Raw genomic sequence first — 24,826 nt, 5'->3', positions numbered from 1 at the left:
AATGCTGTGCCAGCACAGCCATATTCTAATACTATTGCATTGTTTTTTATTTTTAGAAAACAACTTTAATGAATATGCAAACTTACAGATCATTCAGCTTATCATCAAACTTGAACTCTTCTCCTTCCTTAAATGCAGGCATTCCCTTATACGGACAACCGTCACATCTAAATGCATCTCCAAGATAGCAGCTTCCGCATCCACTTTTGGGCGGCTTTACTTCAAATTCTCCACACCCCTCCCTTGAATCTTTGCTTGTCTCTAAGCTTTTATTCCTTGATCTTCCACAGGTGCAGTTTGCGCATTTTCTCTTCTTGGATGATCTTTTCTTAGCTTGGACTTCTAAATTATTCTGTGGGATGATCTGGCTTTCTGCCTCTCTCGGATCAACTCTGACCTCCATTGCAATCTTCAAGTTGTTTTTTAACTCCTCAGACTCGACTGTCTTGCTGTCTACTTTCTCCAAATCTGCCATTGCTTCCTCGAAGTCTCTTCTTATTTCTTGATATACCATTTAAGTGGGCAAAGCACTTTGAAGTTTAAAAATTTTACAGCCATTCGGCATTGGTTCCATTATTTAAATATGCTGCGGATATGCTCTTTCTATGCACCGTCATGTCTTTTTGTTTTGCCGCTTCAGGGAATGTATCTATAGGCATTAGTTAGCATCTATAAAATTTTATCCCTATGGAAGAGGCTTTCAATGCATTCTACAGGACCCTAGATCCAAAAAAATTCAAATATTTTATCAAGGGCGAATATTACTACATATACAATACAGACTTGGACTATCTTCCGGCCGAACTCAGACCTAGAAGTGAGAAAAGCACGTTTGTAAGACTACAGAGCGTGGAAAATGTTGTTAAAGAAATGCTAATGGTAAAGAAAGTTCCCGTAGAGGAATACTGTGAATACACACTAACGAAGAAGGGATTCCCCGGCAACCACTGCGACTTTCTAGATATCTGCATCGGAGATGGAATTCCTCCAACCGTCTTTGCTGTTGTATTGATAGAAAATTCAGAAATTGATGTTTCGTTTATAAAAGATTCAAAGATACTTAAATGTAAATTTCATGATGATGATCTGCTAAGCAATCTCTTTTCACTTTGTAGTTCAAACAACTGCATTGAAATTGTGTTTAACAAGGCCTTACCCAATAACTCAAGCCTTGAGAGGATATTCAACAACTGGGGAATAGCATGCATCGAATCAAAATGCAAAACCAGCGAAGAGATGATTAAAAAGTATATGAAGATGGACCTTGAGGTTGCAGAGTTCGCAAAAGAGGACTGTTGTGTAGTAAACATTGCTGATTTCGATCTGGTTGATTTTGGATTGGCTACTCAGCAGGGAAAGAGGCTTCTGAATCAATGGATACGTAGTCCCTGCTTGAATCAATCTGAAATTAATAGAAGACTGGATCTTGTCGAAAGCTTTAGCAGAATTAATATTTCTGTTTGCAAATTTATTGATTTGAAAAGAATCATAGCGAGGATATGCAGCAGATCAATTACTACTCAGGAAACTGTCAAGCTTTGCCAGACTCTTGACCAGATTGAAGGCCTGATCGGTGCATTCAAAGATAGTGCCTGTTCAAGCACTGGTTTGGTTGTTGATAGTTTCATCAATCCACTAGAGAGCTTGAAGACTCTGTTCCTACCAGCTACCCAGCAAATAAAAGACACCCTTGATTTTAATACTTCACGTGTCCATACATGTCTTTCTGAGGATCTTAAAGGACTGGAAAATCAAAAATTTGAAATTTTAGCGGAGATTGAAAAGGAGTTTCTAAAGGTAAAGAAAGATTATCCGCGTGTTTCATTTTCAAACAAACACTTTAAGATATCCAGACTTGAGTACAACCAATCTGACTTTGACTCCAAGAAATACGTAGTCGCTTCTATGCTTAAAACAGGTGTGCTCTTCCTCACGAAAAATTTATCAGACCTGAATGAAAAGATTTTGGCAGTCGAAAGCGAAATCACAAAAATCGAAAACCAAATTTTTCAATCACTAGCCAGTACTTTGCTGAACTTTACAAGTTCACTGGAGGCATTTAACTATCTAGTTGCCTTGATTGATATTTACAAAGCATTATCATCTAAAGTCGGCTCAGATCTGTATTCAAGGCCAGTATTTAGCGAAACCATATATGAAGTTGAAGGCATGCACCATCCACTATTAGAGCACAAGGACTGCATTTTGAACAGTGTAAAGTTCACCAACAGTGTCTGTATACTGACAGGCCCCAATATGGGCGGGAAAAGTACATTCATCAAGACGCTTGGCATTGTTAGTTTGTATGCACAGATAGGCTGCTATGTTCCTGCACAGTCTGCAACCTTGCCCATATTTGATAAAATTTTTTTCAGAATCGGCGCCAAGGATTACACCAGTCAAAAGCTATCCACTTTTATGGTTGAGATGACAGAGTTGAACAGGATATTGAGAACAGCCACGCCACGATCCTTGATTCTTATTGATGAGCTTGGACGAGGAACTTCTGCGTCTGACGGTCTGAGTCTTGCATTAGCAGTGCGCGATTACCTGATTAAACTTGGCGCAAAGGTTGCCATGGCAACTCACTTTAGCGAATTAGGAAATGAGGCAACAATGAATAAGAAAATGTGCGTTGAGGGCAATGTTCTAACATATAAGGTTGGAGACGGCATTTGTGATCTTTCGTTTGGAATTAATGTTGCAGAGCTGGCTAGATTCCCAGAACAGGTAGTAAATAGTGCAAGAAAGTATTTAAATAATTAAATATCTATTAAGAGTTCGTTTGAAGTATCAGGCTACAGCATTTTTGAACACGAAATGTGCTAAGGACGCCATTCAAAAGTACATCACATTAAGGCAATTTTTCCATATGGAATATCTGGCTGCCTATGTCTCCTTTCTCACACTTCCATATAATATATCTTGTAAAACTTTTACATGATGCAAAAATTTTAAAAAATATTGGAGGTGTATAGCAAACGAACGGATTGAATGGTTGAAGCATAAAACAATTGCTTCCGTTCGTGCTAAATTTAGAGCATTTGTTATTTGAGGCTATGAGACATTTTGCTCACCTCAAAACTAATGTTTGTAGTAAAAATAATGCAGTAATATTATAATGCTATGTTTAATTTGCATTTAAGGCTGTTTCACCAATGTCTCATTCTTGCAAACTTTTTTGTTGTAATGTTTCTCTGTAGTATTATTGGCGGTTTCAATAAGTGTGCATGCAGCAAACATCAAATGAGATGGCCTTCATTGTGTTGCACTATAGAGCATGGTTACAATGAGGGTCTGGGAATAGCTATTGATATCTCCAGCATAGCTTCGCTTTTAGGACTTTTTCTAACAATTCCTATCACATTTCTGTCATATTATTGTCTGTAATATTCACGTGATCTGCATTCTTTGAAACATCTGCACAGAAGAAAACATGGGACTGAGCTTCAGTATTCCACTTTATTGCTCTAATCTGAAATCGCATCTGCTGGGCCCATTCTAGTATCAAAGATATTTTTGGCAAGTCAAAGTCAAAAGAGTCAACTGTTAATCTCATCTTTGCAAAGCCTTCAAGAATGCAAAGCAAATAAAAGTAAACATAAAAATATTATGTCCACAGCGTTATATTACCGATGGTTATTTTTTCTGAATTATTTTCATATTGTTCTTTAGCTTTCACATTCGAAGTTCCAAAAGTTATTAACCCCCAGTTCTGCAGAGCATAGGATGCTCCAAAAATCTGAAGGCTCCCTACATTCAAGCTCAGGTTTTCATCCACAAATCAGAGCAGAATTAGTATGTGCATCTTTAAAAATTTTCACCATTTTTTATAAATATTTGATAAAAGTACCCCTGCAATGAATCAAGACTATTTTGGATTGCCCAAGCCGGAGAAGGAGTTGCATGCTCTGATGGGTATTATGAAACTACGGAACGTTGGAAAGTTTGACGAACAGAATGTTAAGTTCAAAAAGAGCGCATTCCAGACAAAAGTTTTGGAATGCGTTTATGAAATAACGTGCTTTCCATCCTCAAGTACCAGGAAAGACCTAGCAATACTCCTGTCAATGCCAGAGAAGAGCGTGCAGGTGTGGTTTCAAAACTCACGTCAAGCCAATAAAAGATTAAAGAATCACGTTTCAATGCAAAATACAGAAATATTTGAAGTAACGGTGCCGCAAATACTAGAAATCATTAAGAATGTTAAAATAAGTCTGAATTATCAATAAATTAGAGTTTTGTCATCCGTTTAGGTAAATTTTTTGTTTTGCAATGATTAATGGTTATCTCCTCACAAAAAACTTTGCTTATCTAAAACTTTTCGACTTTGGAAAAAGCAATCAGAAAACAAAAGTCAACATTAAAAATCATGAATAGTTTAACTAAGTAACACAGATCTGCACGTGTTTGTGGATGCAATTGACTTGATTATCAATGAACTTTCGAAGATGATCAAGCAAAATTTTTGAGAGCTAGAATGCTTCTGAACTTGTTTGGAGGAACTTTTTGAAGCTCAGGTTCTTTAGGTTATAATTTCAGACTTACCCGTCCCCATAAAGCAATAGAGTCTTATTCGGATATCTCAGCTGATAAAATATGTGTCTTCAAATCTGTAGGCATGCCTGTCAGTATGCAATACCCGCATACCTAAAGACGGCCGTGATATTGAAAACAAGTAATGCGCATATAACTGTAATGCAGGATGACTGTAAAACAATGTGCCTTGTGTTTTCAAACATGAAAGAAGCCAAAGGACACAAGATAGCGCTCAAAGTGTGCATAAAAGTAGTGGCATGCTTCAAGAATATAAAATGCCATACAAACACATCTTCTTGTAGTTTAATTCCAACCTTGTGATTTCAGGTAATATCTGCAGTTCTTAAAAAATTCACACCTTGGCACATAACTTCTGGATCTTATAAATGAGGCCTGCAAACAACTAATCCAGAGCAATGGCGACACATCATCCCACTAAGGACTATCTCTTCTTGTTTGTTTGTGGTATCAGAACTGATAGGTGCTTTGACGAGGTAGTGATATCAAAAATTTTGTTTGTTTCAGATCTAAAATTAACTTTTCACCCTATCACAATCTAGGCACGCTCATACAAAAAGCATTTGTTGCATCAAACCACATGATCAGAGCATGTCTACTTTTTGTACTGAGTTGTTTATTTACATTTTCGAGACTTGTAAACAAATGAGTATTGTATATACTTGAAATAAAGGCTAAATACTTTACTATAAATTACCTGTCATACCCTTTATTCATTCAATTATTCGATATTCTTCCCTATTCGTTCATTGTCTACTAAATTTAATCAACAACCACATCATTTTCATATTTACAAATCATTTTAATGAAATCATTTATTTATAACTTTTATTAATTTAAAAAATTTCTTTGTTTTGTTTGTATGTTTAAAGGAAATCACCAGGGAAATGGTCCAGAAAAGTACTCCTTTACCACCGAGGGATCTTATAGTAACCTTCACGGCAGGGAAAGAAGACCGCCAATCTCCTACGCCGAGCTGATTACCATGGCGATCGAGAGTTCGCCAGATGCCATGCTCACTCTAAAGGAGATATACTCTTGGATCAGCACACATTACCCATATTTTGATTCTGCCAGAACTGGCTGGCAGAATTCAATTAGACACAACCTGAGCTTAAACCGCTGTTTTTACAAGGTACCTCGCGGGACCGAAAAGAAGGGAAAGGGAGCCTACTGGAAGATCAACTACGAGTTTCAGAACGTCAAGGTTAACTACAGAAGTAGACGATACAGCTACAAACCAATGCCACAGGCCACGATTGAATCACTCAGTGAGATATTAAATGATAATAAACTTATTTCCGAAAACATTGGAGTCAATGAAATACCATATAAACAGACCACGGTGTTTAATGGCAATCTACTCGAAGGAGAGGATTTCTATAACCATAACGATTGCTATGAATACACCGCCGAGGACAACAATAAAATGAAGAGGATATTTTCCTTCAAATAATAGAATAAAGCATTAGATGTACAGATTATTTTACTTAAAGGGCATTTATATGAAATTCTAGGCTTTAAACTGTTGATCAGTACTAACCAGCTTATATTAACCCATTTGTAGAGTTCAGCCTACAATGCTAATTGAGTCAACGGAGATGCAAATTTTGTGAGAGTATAAGCAACTAATATGCTATCTGGCAACCATCTGATACTATATGGGGCTCTTTAGAATATGCTGCCCATCATAAAACTGCCTTACATTACAATTGCGTCCAAACATCAATTATTCACCTTGAATGTCCTATCTTCTAGTCCATTTATCTTTTGTTTGCTAATCTATCTCTGCCTTCAATCTTTTATATATCGTAGGCCAATGGCTATGTCTGACTTATTACATGTCTCACTCTTAAAACATTGTTTCAAATTTACTTAAAAACAAAATATTTGTCATCACCATGATGCTGCTTCACATGATTCAATTTATTGGAATTGTTAGGTCGGGTGGAAGTGTGCAAGGGCCACAACTTGGAATGATGCCTCCTTTTCATCCTGTACCTCAGGCCAAGCAACCACAAATAGGAAAGCCTCTTGGTGCTAATGGAGTCAACAACAATGCATTGAAATACTCTAACGTTGATCTAAGCAAGAGTAACAATGTGGATTTCGTTAACACTGTTGATTGGAAGAATCCCGCATTCGCTGAATTCTTGAATTCAAACAAAGACGTCGCCGATCTAATCAACCAGATAGTAAATTCCTTCAGTATTGCATCTCTGGATACTATTGGAGGCAGTATGATGCTTAGTCTTCCAGATCCTGAAATCTTAAAGAAGCAGGTTGAAAATGCAGTAGCACTTAACTCGTCACTAAAGACCTATGTCCGGGTAATTCTACAGAAAATAGAAAAGTATTTGTCAAGAAATGCGATTTTGCTTACCGAGTTGGTAATAGCTCTTAAAGATAAAAAAGAAGAGCTTGAAAGTCTATGGGGCGAAATCCAGGATCGTGATAGCCAAAATATGACAAGATTGAAGGGAATGCAGATCAATAGCTATTTGGAAGCAGCCGACGGGGCTCCCAAGATAATAGAAGACTTTAAGAGAAATGAGCAGTGGAGAGAAAAAATCATTGCACTTCTTAACGGTACACATTAAATTAATAGTTAGTAATATTCAAGATATGTTTCACAAGGTTATCCTTGGATATTTATGTGGTAGTGCATTCATAGTTTTTGCTCAGTTACCAGGCTTCGATTAGATCGGTTTGTTTTAGTATATTGATCTATCGCTATGGCGATTCTTAATCAAAAACTGTATATCTACGGCAGTTTTGCCCATACAGCATACAGCGCAGTGATTCCTCTTTCATTTTTATCGCAGAGTACTTCAATCCAACTATAGTATATTCAGCTATTTTCCCTGGCTTACAGATGAATAATCAAAACGTTTATATGATTTATATTAAAGATTTAATACAAACGTTACAGAAATCAATAAAAGGCACGTTTCAATGGGTTCTACAACATAATTGGATTAAAAAGGCGCCACAAAATATAGTGATGTGTTACTATTGTGCAACACCATAGTAGATGTGTGTTAAAGAGAGCTTGCACTTGCGATCAACAATCGCATATACTCAAACTGGCACTCGATTGTTTTAAAAAATCACGTGCTCTAACTTTATCAAGGCCTGGAATATTGTGTAGTTTTTACTTATTTTTTGCTTCAAAGTCGTGCAAGGTCTCAAATACAAATTTTACATCATCTGCTTGCGATTCACTGTTTCCCTCGTCAGCTCTAAGCTGAAATCCCCTGAGCCAATCAAAGCTTTTTATTTCTTCATATTTGTTTAATGCCTCATTTAAATATGAAAGACAATCAATAGCTTTGGAATTTGATACGGCTCTAGCGGTGGGCGCACAGTAAATATATCCGTACATGCAGTAGTACACTTTGAGTGTTGCGGTCTTCTGATCAGTGTTCTTTTTCTTTGCAATTATGAAAAGATCTGTGTTATGGTGTTCGAGAATGTAATATATTCCAGGAAGAGTTGTTAGTTTGTGGGAAATGTCAATATTTGCAAATTGGCTCTGCATTTTCAAAATCTCATTCAGACAGCCTTTATCGTAAAACGGAGAGAAAGAAAAGTATTGAATTATGTTTTCTGGTGTTAGCTGGTTTTGTGTCAGAAAATTTTGGTCGTAGAAGCAAAGCGACTCTTCTTCCATGGGCAACCAAAAGAAAATATTTGGAACAAAAACCGACAATGGTCGATTGTAGAATGGATGTTGCTGTCTTCAAACTAACTTACGCGTTGTATCTGAATGCTTGCATGTCTGTCTTTACTTGTGAATCCTCATCCTTAGTTTCAATTTTCTTTTTGGCCCACATGACAAGTATTCAAAAGATTGACACAAAGTATGCAACCGAGGTTATGGACCATTTCAACAATCCGAGAAACATAGGATCATTTGATGATGGCAAAAACATAGGAACAGGAGTAGTTGGAGCCCCAGCTTGTGGAGATGTTCTGAAGTTTCAGATAAAAGTCGATGATAATGGCGAAATCGTAGATGCAAAATTCAAAGCATTCGGCTGCGGAAGTGCCATAGCATCGTCCAGTCTTGCAACAGAGCTAGTCAAGGGAAAGAGCATTGAAGATTCGCTAAGAATTAGTAACGACCAAATTGCTCAAAAACTATCACTTCCACCAATAAAATTGCACTGTTCGATGCTTGCAGAGGATGCAATAAAATCGGCAATCAAAAATTACAAGTCCAAAAATTCACTAATTTAAATAGATAGGCAGACGCAGGCACCATCTAGTCCAAAATGACGTCCTTTTCCATGCTCAAAGCTATTTATACTCATGGTAATGCTTGTAGATGTATGATGCACAGGCCTTGCCGCTCCTTCAAGAATGGCTACCACAGGCCATCGGGAGTGTCTGTCTTACTAATCTACTGTTCGGTTTTGCCTTCTTGAAGAAGAAGTACTTATAAGTGCTCTCCTCTATCATTTTCTATTGCTATTTTTATTTGTTTTGAGATTATCAATTATTAATTAAAAGAGTAAATACAAATATTTTTATTTATAAAAATGTGAATGAAATGTCGGCCATGCTATTGCAACTATTGGCCTTGTTGAACCTGATCAGCACCAAAGAATTAACACAATTTCTTGTCTTTGGAAAGGACGAAACCGGACACTTTTGTGATTTTTCTCTTACTCCTGCTGAGGCTGTCTCCGAAGTTACAATTTTTGAGGTTATTGATGATAAGAATGACCAGGCTGTTGCAAGGGTAAGACTAACGCCTGTTGGTTCTCCGCAGTCAAATGGATATTCCAGAATCGAAATTCCAGAAGACCTAGCTGTTGAAGGTACAACGTACAGCTTCCAATACACCTTTGAGGAAGGCGGTCATGCGTTTAGCGAAAACTGGACATATGATGCGGATAGAAAGCAATTTGCACTATCATCTGCAGTTAAGAAAAAGTTCTGGAAGGATCTGCGGTTCCAGATTGCAATGGGAATTACGGGTGTGCTTGGACTTATTGGGCTTTCAACAGCTCTGTACAGAAAAAGAAGAAAATCAATGTCTATTTTGCAATAAAATTTTGATCAAAGTTTTTAGTAGTACATAATTTTAATATCAAATGCCATATTCAAAATTGTTGCTCCATTTATCACTCTTCTCCAAGGATTCTGCCGATATAATTTAGGGTATCTGTTCATATTACAGTATTCTTTATTTCATGTTTAGTGCTGCTCAACGTGTATAGCCAATGAATACCTCAGCATCGAAAATAGCTGGAATGTAAACAAAATCAAATCGTTTGCAAAATGAATTCAAATAGCAGGTTATACAGAAAAATTGTGAAAATGTAGGCCTGATCTAGAAACAATCCTAAGCACCGCACAGCCACCATGCAACCCATCATTCTCATCTTTACAACTTTTACTTTGTTTGTTTATATAAATAGATCAAATTAATTTTAATAAAATTTTAATACTTTCAAAATATTGCCTATTTATTATAAAAAATAACTAGAGCACCCCATAAATGTTAATACTATCTCTGCTAAGTCTTATTTCATGCAAGACAAGTACTAAGCCCTCCTCAAACACCTCCGCCGTATCTGCAGCACCCGTTGCATCCAGACCCAGGTCGTATGTCAATCTTGATGGTGTTAAAATGGTAGGATCCCAGCCACATGCAATGGTAAATCATACCGCTCAGCCAGGTGGCTCATTCTACTTAATGAAGACTAGGACTCCAGATGACCAATACAGCTGGTCACCTGTCATCCAGTACCCATCAGAGAGGACCAATATGTCCAACAGTATGGAGCTAGTATTCCCAGAGGGATATGATAAGGATGCACACTACTGTGTCATGTATAGGAAAGATGGCCAGGATATCTACTCTAGACCATTCGCCCTCGACCAGAAGTCACAAGCATGGGTGCCTAGTAGAACGGCTGAGCAGGACAATTCCATTGCCCAGAAGCTACATAGTGCAGAGAGCGATAAGAATACAACTTACACTAACAAGCCCGTTAATAAGAACGAGAAGGGCACCAAAACCACTTCTGGAAAGAAGAGAAAGAACACCAACTCGGCCTCTGGAATTTTCTGTTCCATTTTTGCATGCATGGCAATTGCATCGGCTATTTTGCTGTAAATAAAGTTGTACAGTCTTAAGCTAATTTATATTTTTGCAGTATCAGTGTTTGGTTTATTTGGTATTTTTAACATTCTTCTGGACTCTATTGTGTGTTTGGATGGTTCTCACATAATCCTCCCAAGCTGATCCTTTTCTGGGTCGTACTCTACATTTTTAAAGCTCGACCCAAGAATGCTTCTATTTGTCAATTTAAAAACAACATCTGTCTGAGAGGATGTAAGCCGCTGTCTGTGGCCAGCACTGCCTGGTGCTTTCTTCTTTGCTTCGACTCTTTCCAGCGATGGACTATATTGCTCTGCATTGTTGTACTTCGTGTTAAAGGCCCCAGCCAACATTGCGTGACGAATAAGGGATGCAAATAAAAACTTTTTAACCACGGAAAATAATACCAAACAACAGTTAGTATCTTTACAAACATGAATGCTGAGTGTCTTTTTAATTACTACAAATCCTTAATACTATTAGCAACATCCTTTCTCTTTTCATCAAAAGGCAAGCTTTCATCATCCTCTTCAAAAATGTCTTTCCAGTTCTTTTTAGCATTTTCATCATGCCTTCTCTCTTCAAAAACGTCATCTTTCATTTTCATCTCTCCGTCCTTGAAGATATAATTTTCCTTACAGACCACACTTGAACTAACGACATTGGCATGCTCGTCGTCATTTTTTGTATGCTGGCCCTGGAAGTATTGGTTTTCACTAGGGACTTCTGCCTCGTCGTAAATACGGCTGGCATTTACCTGGTTGATAGGCACGGCGGAGTGGATGCTCTGGTTCTTGATATTATTGCGTGGGGACCTGTAAACGTAGCTGGCTGTTTTATCACTGTGTACGACGTTGAACGGATGTTTACCAGGCGCGCCTTCTGCAAGCCTTTCAGGTATCTGTGGATGAGATCTGTCATTTTCAGGACGGCTTTTTGCATTAGTATTGTCGTCTGCTGTGCTGTTCTCTATATCCTCAATCGACTTTCCTATTTCACTCATATTGAAAGTGCCCGTTGTGGCCATTTCTTTTTGCTCGCACAGAGATCCGACAGATTTCATCGCCGGTAGATGATCCTGGGTTATGGCTGTACTTCCCAGTGAAACAACTGTATTCAAATTATCGCTGTTCTCAATAATAGCCTCTTTTATCGAGTCTTTCACAGATTGAGATATGAAATACATGTTTGAACTATTAAAATTATTAGTAAATTCCTTTTCTAGCAGAATGTTGTTATTTGAATCCATTTTTTGATCATCTACGTCGCTGCCAACTTGGATACTGGCACTACCTGAACTGGTCTTTTGATCCTGATTTTCAACATTTGTTATTCCCACAATATCTGAGTTGACTTGTTCACCTTGGCTTGAAACAGTGCTTGACTCTTCAACCTCCTTCTTTATCCTTCCTGTATACTCACTCATAAAATACTCCCTTTCAGGTATTGAATATAATAGTCCACATCCTATCTCGCATCCTAGCTCTGTACCTTCACATTCCACGACATATCCCTTATTGCCTCGCAGAACTACCAGTCCTATCTTCCTAGTTGATTTGATTTCATAGAATAACTCGTCTTCACTCTCAACATGGGAATTTTCAATGCCAACAATACAGTCACCTGTTTTAAGGAGTGTGTTTGATGACTCCTTCACTGATATAATCTGTATCTTCAAAAGAGTGGGTATGCTCTTTAATTTAATGACGTTTATTCCCAGCTTCTCTGTACTATCACCAAACTTGGGTATTGTTACCTTGAACCGCCTATTAAGTAAAATATCAAATACTTCAAGGCACAAATCCTGGGTGTTTAGAATCTCTCTGAGCACAAGAGGATCTGTGTCCTTGACAGGAGTGGCATTGTAGCCAACAATTGTGTGTATAAAGGGAACCAGCGGTAGGTCAGTGTTTGATACTTTTGTGAGGTAGAAGTTATGTTTTGGCACTGACTGAGTATTTCCCATGGGAGAGGGAAGGAAAATGTAAAAATAAAAAGAGGTTTGGACAAAAGAAATCTAGGATGGCTCGATGGTAGTATCAAAATATTTTATTGATCTGCAGACGCCATACAAACATTAAGCATGGCCATTCACATGCTAAGAACTGCTGAGATATACAGTACAGACTTCAAAAAACCATCTTTATTCTTTCCAGACATAACAAAGTTCTATATATCATAGCTTGGGCAGTGCCCCAATGATGATTAAAACATACCTTACCCTGCGGTGTATTACTATGCTACTCATTGCATTCTCCAAGCCTTCCATAGTCAGTCAATCATCATATTCATCCACTATCCTGACAGATGTTAAGTCTTGGATCACCATTCCTGCACACTGCATCGTGCTTGGAGCTGAAAAGTCGGATCATCCGAGATACTTTGGAAGAAAGTTCAAAATAATCAAACCACCAAGAAAAATGCATGAGTATGAGGATGATATCGAAAGAGGAATTGAGATTGGTGTGAGAGACGGCAATGGAAACATTCAATTAATTAGAGATATTTCAAGCTATCCTGACTTCTCTGCACAGCTCATGGGAATAGCCATCTCGGGTCTTTTATATTCGTTGATGTTCAAATTGTTTGGATAAACAAATATAGTTTTAAATTTTCGCATTATAATATTGAGAAGAAGCAGAACGAATTCGAAATAAAGCACAGCTCAACTAGCTCGAGTATATAATACAGATTTATTGCAACACACCAAATTACTCCAAGAATTATTTACCTCTCGATTATAGGATTTATCCAGCTCATTTGCTGTTCTGCAGATTAAATTTTTGAAGCGATGCAGTTTTTAACCTCTTAATCGTATGTTCCGTTCATATTAGTTTATTTCTGTATCACTGTTACTTTATGACAGCATTTTCAAAAATTTTCACCTCATGGAAAACATTGCAACAGACGAATTTCTTGTAGATGTCTTTTACTATGACTACATACTCTCAAAAGCTATTGAGATATACCAGAGTGGGTCTTCGCCAAGCATAGCTGCTACATGTCTTCAGATTGCAACAGTCCTTTGTAAAAGAATCAGATCGGAAGGTCTTCCTCTGGACAAGCAGCTATATTTGAAGGAGATGTATCTAAAAGTCCTGCAAATGCTAAGATTCTACGAAGATAAGTTTCTTCAGAACAGGCATGGCGATGACATGGCCGTGTTTCTGAAAGGATTTGAGTGCTTCAAGACCATTATCAACGAATATCCTAAAATCAAGGAAGATCCGGATTTTCAAGCACTAAGTACAGTAAGTCTGGTGATTTACAAAAAAATATCGACACAGGGTGGAAAGGAATGCTTAGAAAAAGAAAAAATATGGTCTTTTGTAAAAATGCTGATTGAGGAGCAGTCGCAAGCTAGAAATGCTGATTTTGATGTTCTTTTTAATAGTTTTTCAGAAGCAACAGTCTTTGATTATCTCAGAAGAATTCATTTTAAAAATCCGATAATGAAGAAATTTACTGATTATATTAAGAAAGGAATAGATGAAGATAGAGAATGGGTGGTGACACAGGCGAGTTCATCGGGAGACAATGTAAGGCTGTAGGTAGAAACGAGCATTGGTGTATAGGTTGAGCAAACCGATTATGGTCTAGCAAGATGATTAATATTTCGATACTGGCCATATGCCTTTTAGTTGTTTAGGCTAAGCATATTGATTAGGCAGGTTGTACATTATAAACTCAAGGTCTCAATCAGCAAATGGTTGGGAAAGCTGTCCTCAGATCAATAAACCAATTCCATTATATTAAACGCATCGTTATATCTTGTGTCACAACGTCTTCTGTATTGACGGGTGGCAGCACATAGTTCATAAACTTGCGTCCCTGGGATAGGAACCGGCATAAAGAAAATACGAGTCTTAACTAAACCCTATATCCTGTGTTAAACAAAGACTTGAATCAACCAGTTTATTACATTGTAAGACCTGTAACCAGGAGGACTACAGCGAACACAAGACCAGGTATTGTATGTGATGAGCTGGTATCTGAAGTTGTGGTTTGGTTGTCGGCTGCGTTCGGATCATTTGGGTCCTGATTATCAACATTGGGATTGCTTGTTGAAGTGGTGGACTTCTTGGTTTCTTTAGCAGCATATACTCCCATAATTAACACCGAGAAAAGTTTAACAATTAAAGATTTCATTATGGGCTTGCTAGAATTCTTTTTTATATTTGAAAATTGTTGATTTAATTTAATAAATTAATTCAAATAAAGCAATGTAAACAAATAATGAAGGCAATACCAATACAAACAAAGAGACATGGTAAATAGGCCTGTGGATGGACTAGGGCATATGCCACTGGCAACTAACGTATGCTGGCCGACCTTGCTTTCACCTAAAACTTTTGTTTGGTCTTAAACCAATATGCGTCTTTAAATCTAAAACGCATTAGGTACGACTGCGTCAAATGTTTTGATAGGGCTGTCATGCATAATATTACCTTATTTATTTGGATTATGATAGATATCAAATTTTATTATATGATCCATATTACAATTTCAACAAGTAAGCTTGTTTCTTGTCAACCACTACAAATATGCCATTGATTGGTGTGGTTGAGTTAAGTGGCAGCTCTGCAGTGTGCCAATCCATTACCAGGTCTCGGACTGGAATACCACGTCTTTTCCATGCACGTCTTTCAAAACCTGATGCACGCTCCTATTTATCCTGCAATTTCCACTCGCAAAAACAAGCCATGAATCAATGTTATCCACCGGCGACTCCCTGTATGCATCCATTATATATTTCTTTTCATCTCTACTGGCTACATATGTGATATCTACATTTTCCGAGAACTCTTCCTTGCATAGCTGGTCTTTATCATAATATCTAAAACCATAGAAAATTTTAACAGTTTTATGTTTGAAAAAATGAATTACTGACCTTGGGAGTGTCACTCCAGTGCCAGTTGCAAAGAACAGAAGATTCTTTTCTTCGAAGAACAGTGAACTTCTTGTTACTCCTATATTGATGCAATCGCCTGGTGCCAGTGTTGTAAGATATTGTGAGCATAGGCCCAATCGTTCCTTGTCTAAGTATGTTTTGTATCGCACAATATTGTACAAAACATGATATCGAGCTCTGCTCTCGCCATTGCCTTGCTCTTGAGTCATAGTGCAGCTAAAGTATCTGGGATAAATGCTGTTAAGGCCCTTCAAAAAATCAAATGTAACACCCAGCTTGAAATCTTCTATAATCTCTATGATATTTCTTCTAGGGATAATAACATAGTCATAGTACAGGTCATAGTCTTGGGATATTTCAAGTAGCTTCTCCCTGAAGACGTCTGAATCTGTGAAACTAGAGAGCTCTATAAAGCTTGTTTGCTGAACAGTTGCAAAAAAGTCAATGTTCTTCCTGAGAAATTCGATTTGATTGTCTGGAAAATTAAAATACTCTCTTAAGTCGATCGTATTTTCAGGCACAATTGACAAGCAATCTCCAGGATAAAAATCAATATATTCTGGAATGTCAAAGATTATTTCATATACCATATGTTCATAGCCCTGCGGGGTCAGTTCTCTATTTGATACTATTTTGGCTTTATATTTTTTAATATTTTCGTTTTTTACACTTTCTCCAGTAAGATTACTGCACAATTCTGAAGAGTAAATAGCAGCAATACTCTCCTTGAATCTTCTATATCCATCATACATTCCATTTGGATCCTGTGAATCGCACAATTCTTGAACAATGCACTTTGCACCCAAATGCTGCATTTTTTCACTACAAATTCTGGCACAGTAGTTGTATTTTTGGTATGAAGAGTCACCCAGCCCCAGCATGGCAAATTTAAAATTGAACAGCAGACTATCTTTATTATGCTTCTTGGCACCCTGAGATACTAGCAAATTGTACATTCTGGACATGTTGAATGGGCATTGCCCGTCCCCGTGTGTTGACATGATAAATATGATAAATGGAAATTCGTTGATTTTCAGAATGTCAAACTCATTAATTGCAAGTGTAAATGTATTCGGTATTTCTTTGTTTAGCAGCTTTGCAAGATGAAGACCATTTCCAGTCTGTGATCCGATGAGAATTGGGACCATTTGGAGGGTTGAGTCAAAAATTAGAGCCAGTAAGTACAAATAAAGCACGGGAGGATAATGTGACAAATTCCTTAAGTATACTCTTGTCGAACAGGCAGTCTTTTACATAATGCATAAAGAGACTATGGCACTAAACTAAGTGTCTGATATGTAAATGCCACAGCTACTCGTTTTCTGATGCTTTGCATCTGTCCCGCCTATTTTCAGAAAATTCTGCCACACCCCATTGATGGATAACAATAGGTCATTTTCATTACACTTCAACCCACTAACAAATGTAAGATGTGTAAAGGATTATGAGGATGAGATAGCCCATCTCAAAACAGAAAACTTTGAGTTAAAAGCACAGCTGGCTCACTCCAACATTCCAAAGGTTCTTTATGAAAATAAGCAGGAGATGGACGCACTCTTGGTCCAGAAGCAGGAGATGCAAAATTCCCTTGATAATCTAAACAAGGCATATGAGAATATTCTGCAGGAAAAGAGACTTCTGGAGAATAAATACAGTCAGGAGCTTGCTGGCTGCAATGAGAAGAACAGCCTGCTTGAGGATGAAAATAAAAGACTACTTCTAAGATTGGAAAAGTTCAACAGGGAAATACAAGAAACAGGTATGGTTAAGAATGAGTTAAATGAATTAAGATCGACGATTCAAAATCTTGAAAAACAAAATGAACAAATAAGATACGAATATGAAAACCACTATAATGAAATTAAGCAAGAGTATGAAAGCTTCAAAAGGGAGGCGGAGACAGAGGTTAAAAATAGGATGTTTGAGGTTGAGAACCTTAAAAAGAAGTTGGATGCAGCGTTGCAAAAGGAAAAGAACAGTTCATTCATTATCTCAGACTTAAAGGCTACTCTAAATGCACAGATGAGAGATAAGAGTGTATTGGATGAGATGAGGTCGATTGAAACAACCTTAAGGACACAGGTTGATGACCTTCAGAGACAGAAGCAGGACTGTGAGTTTAAATTAAAATGTACTCAGGAAACAGTTGAGAAGATAAATAAGGAACACAGGATTTATCTTAACGGTATGGATAAATTCAAGATACTAATTTTACAGAAGCTTTCGGGGGTTTCTGCAAGTTTGGTGGATCTCAGTGAAAAGTTAGCGCAGTTTAAAGCATTCTGCTATATTTCCGACGAGAATAGAAATCTAATGTCTAAATTAAAAGTAAAGTACACAAGCCTGAATGGCATCATAGTGTTCTTCAAGGAAAAACATGCCGAAATATACAGAAAGATGGATGTGTTGAAGAAGGAGGCGGCAAATGCAGCCCAGTCCACTGCAAATAGCAAAGGCGGAATGGATAAAAAGACACAGGCCATTCTTCAGGAATTCAAAAATCAATTTGGAGAGGCTAAAAATGAGCTATTGATTTGTAAAAAATACTTGGACAAGAAGGCGGCTGAAAACAAGGCCCTGAGAAATGAAAATGCCAGGCTGGTTGCGGAGCTTCAGAAGAAAAGTAAGGTGTTTGGAAGTGAGCTGGGCAGGATTAACGTAATGAAAATTTAACAATAAACAGTATTCGTTCACATTACTTCCTTTTCCATTGCTGCTGGCTATTTTTAAATAAGTCTGTATGGTCAGAGTAGAACACAGTGTTATGCTGTTGATACAAAGATATAATTTATTAGTGAAAGAATGGTCCACCTGGTCAGCTGTATCCAAGAAAAAGAAGTGTCTTTTGCTGGTAGTGTAAGTAGGCAAGCATTTAATCAAATAGTTTCCAGACTTGCCGGTTCTACGGATCAATCAAATAGACTGTCGTAGTTGAAAAACATAAAACTCACGAAGATAAACATTCCAAAGCTGCACGCCCAGAAAACAAATTGGTAATTTCTATGCACCTTAAATATGCTAAAAATGAAAAAAACCATCAGGGCAGCAAAAATTAAGCTGACCCAGCTTTTAAGGCTGTAGTCAGATTCCACTACTATTGGTTCAAACGCCATGTAAATACAGTATCCTGCAAGCCCCATCAAAATTAGTGTGATTAATATTTTAAATGCGCTCCATCTAACACCTGGCTGGGCTTCGCTCCCCATTGTAAGACTTGTCTCTGGAGTTTTAATGTTTTGGAATTGAAACCATGTTACATAATGGAGATGATTGTAGTAGAATTGCAATGCTAAGTTGCAGCTCAATGCTCATTTTCAATGCATATCCAATCTCTACAGCACCTAGCTCCTAAAGAACCAGCACCATATTATAGGCTACGGTACTTTTTGTTAGCCCCTGTTTGATTGAATGTCTTTTTACAGCATAGAATGGTCTTCTCACACCAAAAACAATAAAGACAAAGAATTTAGTAAAGAAATGCTAGCTAAAGGTCTGATGGCAATCATCCATTCCAATGATGCTGGTGCATTTCCAAGAGATTTGTGGATAGATGCAGTCTTTTGTATTTACGACTTCAAAAATATTGAAAACACAGGATTTGACAATTGTAAAAGTCTAAGACAACACGCGGAAACATTTCCGGAGTTATTCTATTTCATAAAAAGTAAGGACCAGTACTTTATGAAACAATACATAAGAAACTTGGTTTCTCTAAATCCATTCGTGGTAATTGACGATATTATTTACGAAAAGCTCTCCTTTCTTGATGACAAGGTTGTGTCCAGAAATGTACTGTTTTGGACACATCAGCTGCTACTATACAGAAGTTTTTCCAGAACAACGCTCAAGCACATATTCAATAATGTCGTGTATCTTGACTTTGAAGGAGATAACGAAGCCAATTTCTACAAATATGGAATTTTGATGGAAATTGTCAAACAGTATAAGGTTGGGGATCTGAGAATAGCAGAAAATGCAGTCAACTCCGAACAAAGTCTGCATCAGCTAGCTGCACAACGCAATAGTGGCATGGCCAATAGTATTAAAGAAGATTGTGCAATGATAGACACTTCAGAGCTAGATGAGGATAAAGTTAAAGATAGACTTGTGGATGAGTTTTTGGACAACAAGGATGTTGGAAACGATAATACACAAGTGTTAGCCAACATAATCTGGGAAAATACTATTTTAATTCTAGAAGGTATCTTGTGCAGGAGCCTAGACCGTAAAGTACATTTATCTGGGGTATTCAAAGACTTTGATGATCCAAACTGCTTTGAAGCCACGTGCATCGTTGAGTTGTTTTCTGTGATAATTGAAAACACTGCACAGTTTTATCAAAACAGGATATCAAAAAGCGTTGGTGTTTTGCAGAACATGAAAAGCTTGCCGTCGTTTGAGCGTTTTATTGAAAAAATCACTGAAAACTTTGAAAAATCCGAAGACTTATTGAATGCTATTTCAGGTCGGATTGGGAGCTAAAACTGTGTGGTGCATTGCTGCTTTGTGGCCTGGCTGTGTGACTGTATTTCAAACATAATTAATAAATATGTTCATTTACTTAACATTAGCTATCTATCTAGTAGAATTTCTACATGCTTTTGCTTTTCACTTCAACGAACTGGCCTTTAGCATTGGACTTTATTGTTTGCAGTCATAGAGACAACCTTTCAACACCATGAATCGTTTTTGTATTCTCAAGCCCTCCAAGCATTAAAATGAGCGGCTTTGTAAAGTGCCAAAAACCCTCTGAAACATCCTCAAGCTCGATTTCAAGTGGCATTCCCACATTAGACAAGCTTATAGAGCTTTCCGATGGAACCGTAAGCTGCATCTACGAGGATCAAAACTCGTTCTTCCATAATACAATGCTTCAAACATTCGTTTCTTCATGCACCGACAGAAACCAGCAATGTCTTGTGCTTAGCTGCGAAGACAAGCTGCTTCTGAGATTCCTTTATGCGCAAAAGGAATCTGAAGAAGAGCCAGAAGTACCAAAAAACCTACTCATAGCCTGGCGCTATAAAAGCATGAGCCCCGCTGAACCGAAGTTCAAATGGAACTTACTGTCGAAGCAGCCATTGCCCAAAGAAATGATAGTGAATAGTTTAGATGAACTGTTATGCATTTTGAAATCGAAGGAAGCCTTAAAGACGGTGATCTTCTCTCTTTTTTCGCCACTTTTTGGACAGTTTACACCCGATCAAATTTTTAAGACTCTTTTTGAAATTAAAAAATATGCTAGACTAAATAAACACACTGTGTTTCTCTCGCTTCCAAAGTTCCTTGTTGATGAAGAAACGTCTGTCTTTTTCGATAACATTATTCAGATCCGCTCTAACTTGCTCTTTCCTCATGAAACGTCATATTACATCGGCTATCTTGAGCTGTTGAAAGTTAGCTCTGTTGGAGCATTCAGGGTAAACAGCCTTGAAAGTACAAAATATGGCATTGTTTTAAAAACAAAAAAAATCAAAATAGAAAGAATTGACATACCACCCGATGAAACAGTTCCTTCGGCTAGCTGCGGCCAATCATTTTGAACTGTAGAATTAATATGCATATATGAATAAGCACGAGATATAAGATAAATTTGTAATTCAAAATGCACAGTATGTTTGCTTTGATTAGATATTACTATCTTACGTCGGCAGCCGATAACGGTTTTCTATCTAAATCAGCAATTCGCTCACATGCTAGGCAGGCTGTTGGTTGAGATAGCATCGTAATAGAGATCTGAATGGTTTTCATTGGCTCAATTATTTGATGATGCATGCTCGCCAGCATCTCTACTCACTGACAGCTGATTTCATCCAAGTATTTTCTATTTTACGATATAACACCAAATGATACAAGCATTAGTTTGATTAGCATCTATCAATTATGACGTTTTTCTGATTGGCTACACCAATTTCCTGACAATGCTCATTTGTTCATTATGTTTTAAAACCTCGGAATTAATTTGTCCATTGATGCTGTTTGAAAATAAAAAATATATAAGAAAACTTTATCTTCTAATACCATGGCAGATACACAGTCGTCGTCAGGTTCAGGCCGTAAGCCTTTAAGCATTGTTCTGTTTATACTAGGAGCTATATTTGCTACAATAGGTATAGTACTGTTACTATGTGGTCTCTTTACTAGTGTCAAAACATCATTAGAGGGTGGTATATATTATCTAACACTTACTGCAGTCGATGGTGCTGGAGACCTTGGAGGATGGTTCTGGCTCATTACAGTTGTATACTTGTTACTAGCCGTCGCGTGTATTGCACCCGGAGTGCTGTGCATGAAAAAGGATTAAGTAAATAAAGTTGTAGCTTAAAACGATCTTTTGGATGTCTATGCTATATTCTATTTAGCTACTAGTTTACTAATACTGTTTGCTCTTCTATATTGCACCGTGTATCATTTCGACAGGTGGAGCTCTGTTGAACATGCATGAGACTACGTGGTTAAGCTTAATTAAGGAGGATTTCTCCTTTATATCTCTAAAACTTATTTGAGAAATTTGCCCATGAGATACGCACTCGTATACAAAAGGCTCGTCTCATACATGCTCTCAATCTTCAGTGTATTGATAATCACGCCGATATTCATAGAAACATTCGGTCCCTTGCTGCTGGAAAATGGCTTTGGATGGTTTAAAGATGAGTCAAAGTGTATTTTTTTTGTTTCAACCCTCTGTGGACAGATATCTTTTCCAATCTTTTCTTCAATTGACAGCGGATTTTTAGTCATTCCAATGTTTGAGCTTTTTGAATCTTCAAAATTAATATCCCAGAGCTATACAAACCCTGAAGATGCGCTAACTAACACCCTTCTATGCCTTTCGTTGGCCTCTCTCTTAACATTCTTCATTTGCCTTTCGATATACTTGTTTAAAATGGGCAGCATACTGTCAAAAATACCGCTAAATGTCATAGACTCTTTGATGGTTGCTACAGCAGTCTTTAACATCTACGTAGGATTCAAAAGACTTCTGGTTGAAAATAAAACAGAACTGTCAATTGCTCTTTGCTTTGTTTCCTTCGCAATTACTGTTATAGCCATGGCTATTCTGAAATCAACAAAAAACCCAAGGTTTCTTATACTGTACCTGATAGCCCTGATAGTTTTGATGAATTTGTCAAAAGTATTTTATGATCCTAAATTTTTAGTAGAGAATGGTCTCTTTATCACAGATGAAGGCACTCCGCTGAACTGCAGTTCATTCATGCATTCGGCAACTAAGGGCACGATTGATTTAAAGAAGTTGGTGTACAACCTTGCTCAAGTTACCACAGTTGGTATTTCTCCAATAATTTCATTTTCTACAACACTGCCATACTACTCAAAACACTTCAACTTGGACGTTGACTACGACAAAGAACTGAGAAGCTTTGGACTAGCAAGTCTTTTTTCTTCTATTTTACGCTTCCCAATTCATATTAGTTGCACTGGCTCAGTTCTGTTCAGAATATGTGGTGCAGATAAAAAGCTCCATTCCATACTTGCAGGTGTTTCCCTGCTTTTTCTCTTTATTATTTACCAGTACGTCACTCCCCTTCTTCCTACATTTGCAATTTCTCTTTTATCGCAATTCATAGGGTTTTCTATTATGCTTGGATATCTCCAGCTATTCCCCACTCTTACAACAATCGACAAGATTGTTTTGGCATTTCTGAGTTTTATTGCGGTTGTATCTAGTATGAATGCTTTGATCGTGCTTATTTTAGGTACCATTACCAATCTTGCAATTTCGTACTACTTCTCACGGAAAGTTGGCAGCGAAGCTTCGGTGGTGCTCCAGGAGGTTGAAAACACAATGGTTGTTAAAGTTCAGGGTCCGCTAACCCACGTGAACATTCAAAGTGTTTCCGAAAAATTGCAGCACTGTAAAAACAACATTGTTTTTGATCTGCTGGATACCAAATATGTTGACTATACAGCCAATATTGAACTGGAAAATATAACAAAATGTGCCAAACAAAAGAATCTTAATGTACAGATATTAGGTAGACCCTGCAACCTCAATAAAAGGGTGCTATTCATCAAGAAATGATAAACTGCAGCTATGGCATTAAACCATGGTTTGTTTTTAATAAATTATAGACAACACAGCTATGGTTCTATTCAAAGAGAGTATCTCAACTTTTTATTATACAATAATGTCTCTATATTAGCAAAGCATTTATGATGTTTAATCAAAAATAACTAATTTAATCCATCTCATCTTCATGAATAGCGTTAGCCAGTTGGCTCAGATAACTGCTGAGATATTCCTCCGTAATACCTGCTCCAAAAAAGTTTGCTATCTCAGTAAATACCTTGCTGCACTCATCAATATTTCTGGTACCCCTTGCTAGTATCTTATGAGTGTTGCAGGAGTTTGCCGTTTTTACCCACTTTAAAGTCGCTGGATACACAAAGTTATTGAAACGGGCAATGGACTCCTCCTTGGACATTTTTGATCTTAGTCTATCGACTCTGATTCTGGCTCGAAGCATGGTCTCTTTGTCTAAGTCTAAAAATAGCTTTAATATTTTAAACTTTGGCAGTTTGTTAATGTACGTGTTCTCAATGTATGGAGCCGTTACTTCCTTTGCGGAATTGAAACTATCGTACTGTGAAACGTTAAAAATTTTTTCATTAAATAAATTATGGGCAAAAATTCCTTCAACAATAATTACGTTAAATCCTGGGTTTTCAATTTGGGTTTCGCTTCTAATTTTTGATATAAAATCATACGAACTTTTAGTACATTTTTTATCGTCGCTGAGATATGATTTGAAGCATTTGAACATTGCATTCCAGTCTATGGCTGCTGGATTGTCAAAGTCATATCTGCCAATCTCCTCCTGCGATTGTGTTTTAAATGGATTGTCCATGTAAAAGTTGTCTGTTGACACTGCCACTACTTTACAGGACTTCCTACATCTATTCGCCAGCACATCTTTTAATTTTTCCACGAATGTTGACTTTCCACTGGTCGACACACCTTGTATGGCAATTACATACTTTTTCTTTGGATCGAAGTCTCCGCCAAAGATGTTTTTCACGAAGTTGTCAGATTTCGGACACATCTCGCAGGCTCTTGGGTAGAAAAATTAGATATTTTTGATAGAAAGGAAAAAGAATGCAACTGCCAAAGTTTAGCGGTTGGATGCTAGAAATATGCTGATTTAGTCTATAAATAGCAAAGTCCCCTAAAATTGGCCATATCTAAAACAAGTATTTTATGATTCTGTCAACTATGCTTT

At 37.4% G+C, this 24,826-nt stretch overlaps 19 protein-coding genes across 19 annotated transcripts; 13 read left to right on the top strand and 6 right to left on the bottom strand.

Annotated features, from left to right (window-relative positions):
• Positions 1-82: 82 nt before the first annotated feature.
• VICG_01258 (uncharacterized protein) lies at positions 83-514 on the bottom strand (the record flags this gene model as incomplete). Its single annotated transcript, XM_007604642.1, has 1 exon — positions 83-514. One exon carries the CDS (start codon positions 512-514, stop codon positions 83-85), a length of 432 nt encoding a protein of 143 aa, XP_007604704.1.
• A 173-nt stretch (positions 515-687) lies between these two features.
• On the top strand, positions 688-2,766 carry VICG_01257 (uncharacterized protein; the record flags this gene model as incomplete). The annotated part of the gene is made up of 1 exon (XM_007604641.1): positions 688-2,766. One exon carries the CDS (start codon positions 688-690, stop codon positions 2,764-2,766), a length of 2,079 nt encoding a protein of 692 aa, XP_007604703.1.
• A 1,094-nt stretch (positions 2,767-3,860) lies between these two features.
• VICG_01256 (uncharacterized protein) lies at positions 3,861-4,232 on the top strand (the record flags this gene model as incomplete). Its single annotated transcript, XM_007604640.1, has 1 exon — positions 3,861-4,232. One exon carries the CDS (start codon positions 3,861-3,863, stop codon positions 4,230-4,232), a length of 372 nt encoding a protein of 123 aa, XP_007604702.1.
• A 1,187-nt stretch (positions 4,233-5,419) lies between these two features.
• VICG_01255 (uncharacterized protein) lies at positions 5,420-6,013 on the top strand (the record flags this gene model as incomplete). Its single annotated transcript, XM_007604639.1, has 1 exon — positions 5,420-6,013. One exon carries the CDS (start codon positions 5,420-5,422, stop codon positions 6,011-6,013), a length of 594 nt encoding a protein of 197 aa, XP_007604701.1.
• A 445-nt stretch (positions 6,014-6,458) lies between these two features.
• On the top strand, positions 6,459-7,157 carry VICG_01254 (uncharacterized protein; the record flags this gene model as incomplete). The annotated part of the gene is made up of 1 exon (XM_007604638.1): positions 6,459-7,157. The coding sequence occupies one exon, from the start codon at positions 6,459-6,461 to the stop codon at positions 7,155-7,157; it is 699 nt and encodes a 232-aa protein (XP_007604700.1).
• A 554-nt stretch (positions 7,158-7,711) lies between these two features.
• Positions 7,712-8,230, bottom strand: VICG_01253 (uncharacterized protein; the record flags this gene model as incomplete). The annotated part of the gene is made up of 1 exon (XM_007604637.1): positions 7,712-8,230. The coding sequence occupies one exon, from the start codon at positions 8,228-8,230 to the stop codon at positions 7,712-7,714; it is 519 nt and encodes a 172-aa protein (XP_007604699.1).
• A 161-nt stretch (positions 8,231-8,391) lies between these two features.
• Positions 8,392-8,799, top strand: VICG_01252 (iron sulfur cluster assembly protein 1; the record flags this gene model as incomplete). The annotated part of the gene is made up of 1 exon (XM_007604636.1): positions 8,392-8,799. One exon carries the CDS (start codon positions 8,392-8,394, stop codon positions 8,797-8,799), a length of 408 nt encoding a protein of 135 aa, XP_007604698.1.
• A 322-nt stretch (positions 8,800-9,121) lies between these two features.
• On the top strand, positions 9,122-9,616 carry VICG_01251 (uncharacterized protein; the record flags this gene model as incomplete). The annotated part of the gene is made up of 1 exon (XM_007604635.1): positions 9,122-9,616. One exon carries the CDS (start codon positions 9,122-9,124, stop codon positions 9,614-9,616), a length of 495 nt encoding a protein of 164 aa, XP_007604697.1.
• Positions 9,617-10,066: 450 nt separating this feature from the next.
• On the top strand, positions 10,067-10,687 carry VICG_01250 (uncharacterized protein; the record flags this gene model as incomplete). The annotated part of the gene is made up of 1 exon (XM_007604634.1): positions 10,067-10,687. The coding sequence occupies one exon, from the start codon at positions 10,067-10,069 to the stop codon at positions 10,685-10,687; it is 621 nt and encodes a 206-aa protein (XP_007604696.1).
• Positions 10,688-11,132: 445 nt separating this feature from the next.
• On the bottom strand, positions 11,133-12,638 carry VICG_01249 (uncharacterized protein; the record flags this gene model as incomplete). Its single annotated transcript, XM_007604633.1, has 1 exon — positions 11,133-12,638. One exon carries the CDS (start codon positions 12,636-12,638, stop codon positions 11,133-11,135), a length of 1,506 nt encoding a protein of 501 aa, XP_007604695.1.
• A 235-nt stretch (positions 12,639-12,873) lies between these two features.
• VICG_01248 (uncharacterized protein) lies at positions 12,874-13,266 on the top strand (the record flags this gene model as incomplete). The annotated part of the gene is made up of 1 exon (XM_007604632.1): positions 12,874-13,266. One exon carries the CDS (start codon positions 12,874-12,876, stop codon positions 13,264-13,266), a length of 393 nt encoding a protein of 130 aa, XP_007604694.1.
• Positions 13,267-13,560: 294 nt separating this feature from the next.
• On the top strand, positions 13,561-14,223 carry VICG_01247 (uncharacterized protein; the record flags this gene model as incomplete). Its single annotated transcript, XM_007604631.1, has 1 exon — positions 13,561-14,223. One exon carries the CDS (start codon positions 13,561-13,563, stop codon positions 14,221-14,223), a length of 663 nt encoding a protein of 220 aa, XP_007604693.1.
• Positions 14,224-15,271: 1,048 nt separating this feature from the next.
• VICG_01246 (uncharacterized protein) lies at positions 15,272-16,732 on the bottom strand (the record flags this gene model as incomplete). Its single annotated transcript, XM_007604630.1, has 1 exon — positions 15,272-16,732. The coding sequence occupies one exon, from the start codon at positions 16,730-16,732 to the stop codon at positions 15,272-15,274; it is 1,461 nt and encodes a 486-aa protein (XP_007604692.1).
• A 229-nt stretch (positions 16,733-16,961) lies between these two features.
• Positions 16,962-18,257, top strand: VICG_01245 (uncharacterized protein; the record flags this gene model as incomplete). Its single annotated transcript, XM_007604629.1, has 1 exon — positions 16,962-18,257. The coding sequence occupies one exon, from the start codon at positions 16,962-16,964 to the stop codon at positions 18,255-18,257; it is 1,296 nt and encodes a 431-aa protein (XP_007604691.1).
• A 236-nt stretch (positions 18,258-18,493) lies between these two features.
• On the bottom strand, positions 18,494-18,805 carry VICG_01244 (uncharacterized protein; the record flags this gene model as incomplete). Its single annotated transcript, XM_007604628.1, has 1 exon — positions 18,494-18,805. A coding segment is annotated over one exon (312 nt), but the record flags the coding sequence as incomplete, so codon positions are not given.
• Positions 18,806-18,992: 187 nt separating this feature from the next.
• On the top strand, positions 18,993-20,066 carry VICG_01243 (uncharacterized protein; the record flags this gene model as incomplete). The annotated part of the gene is made up of 1 exon (XM_007604627.1): positions 18,993-20,066. One exon carries the CDS (start codon positions 18,993-18,995, stop codon positions 20,064-20,066), a length of 1,074 nt encoding a protein of 357 aa, XP_007604689.1.
• Positions 20,067-20,302: 236 nt separating this feature from the next.
• On the top strand, positions 20,303-21,127 carry VICG_01242 (uncharacterized protein; the record flags this gene model as incomplete). Its single annotated transcript, XM_007604626.1, has 1 exon — positions 20,303-21,127. The coding sequence occupies one exon, from the start codon at positions 20,303-20,305 to the stop codon at positions 21,125-21,127; it is 825 nt and encodes a 274-aa protein (XP_007604688.1).
• A 974-nt stretch (positions 21,128-22,101) lies between these two features.
• On the top strand, positions 22,102-23,628 carry VICG_01241 (uncharacterized protein; the record flags this gene model as incomplete). The annotated part of the gene is made up of 1 exon (XM_007604625.1): positions 22,102-23,628. The coding sequence occupies one exon, from the start codon at positions 22,102-22,104 to the stop codon at positions 23,626-23,628; it is 1,527 nt and encodes a 508-aa protein (XP_007604687.1).
• Positions 23,629-23,785: 157 nt separating this feature from the next.
• VICG_01240 (uncharacterized protein) lies at positions 23,786-24,649 on the bottom strand (the record flags this gene model as incomplete). Its single annotated transcript, XM_007604624.1, has 1 exon — positions 23,786-24,649. The coding sequence occupies one exon, from the start codon at positions 24,647-24,649 to the stop codon at positions 23,786-23,788; it is 864 nt and encodes a 287-aa protein (XP_007604686.1).
• Between the last annotated feature and the right edge of the window lie 177 nt (positions 24,650-24,826).

Source organism: Vittaforma corneae (genome assembly GCF_000231115.1).
Source record: "Vittaforma corneae ATCC 50505 unplaced genomic scaffold supercont1.10, whole genome shotgun sequence".
In the NCBI taxonomy this organism is placed as follows: Eukaryota; Fungi; Microsporidia; family Nosematidae; genus Vittaforma; species Vittaforma corneae.
This window is presented reverse-complemented; position numbering and strand designations above follow the sequence as displayed.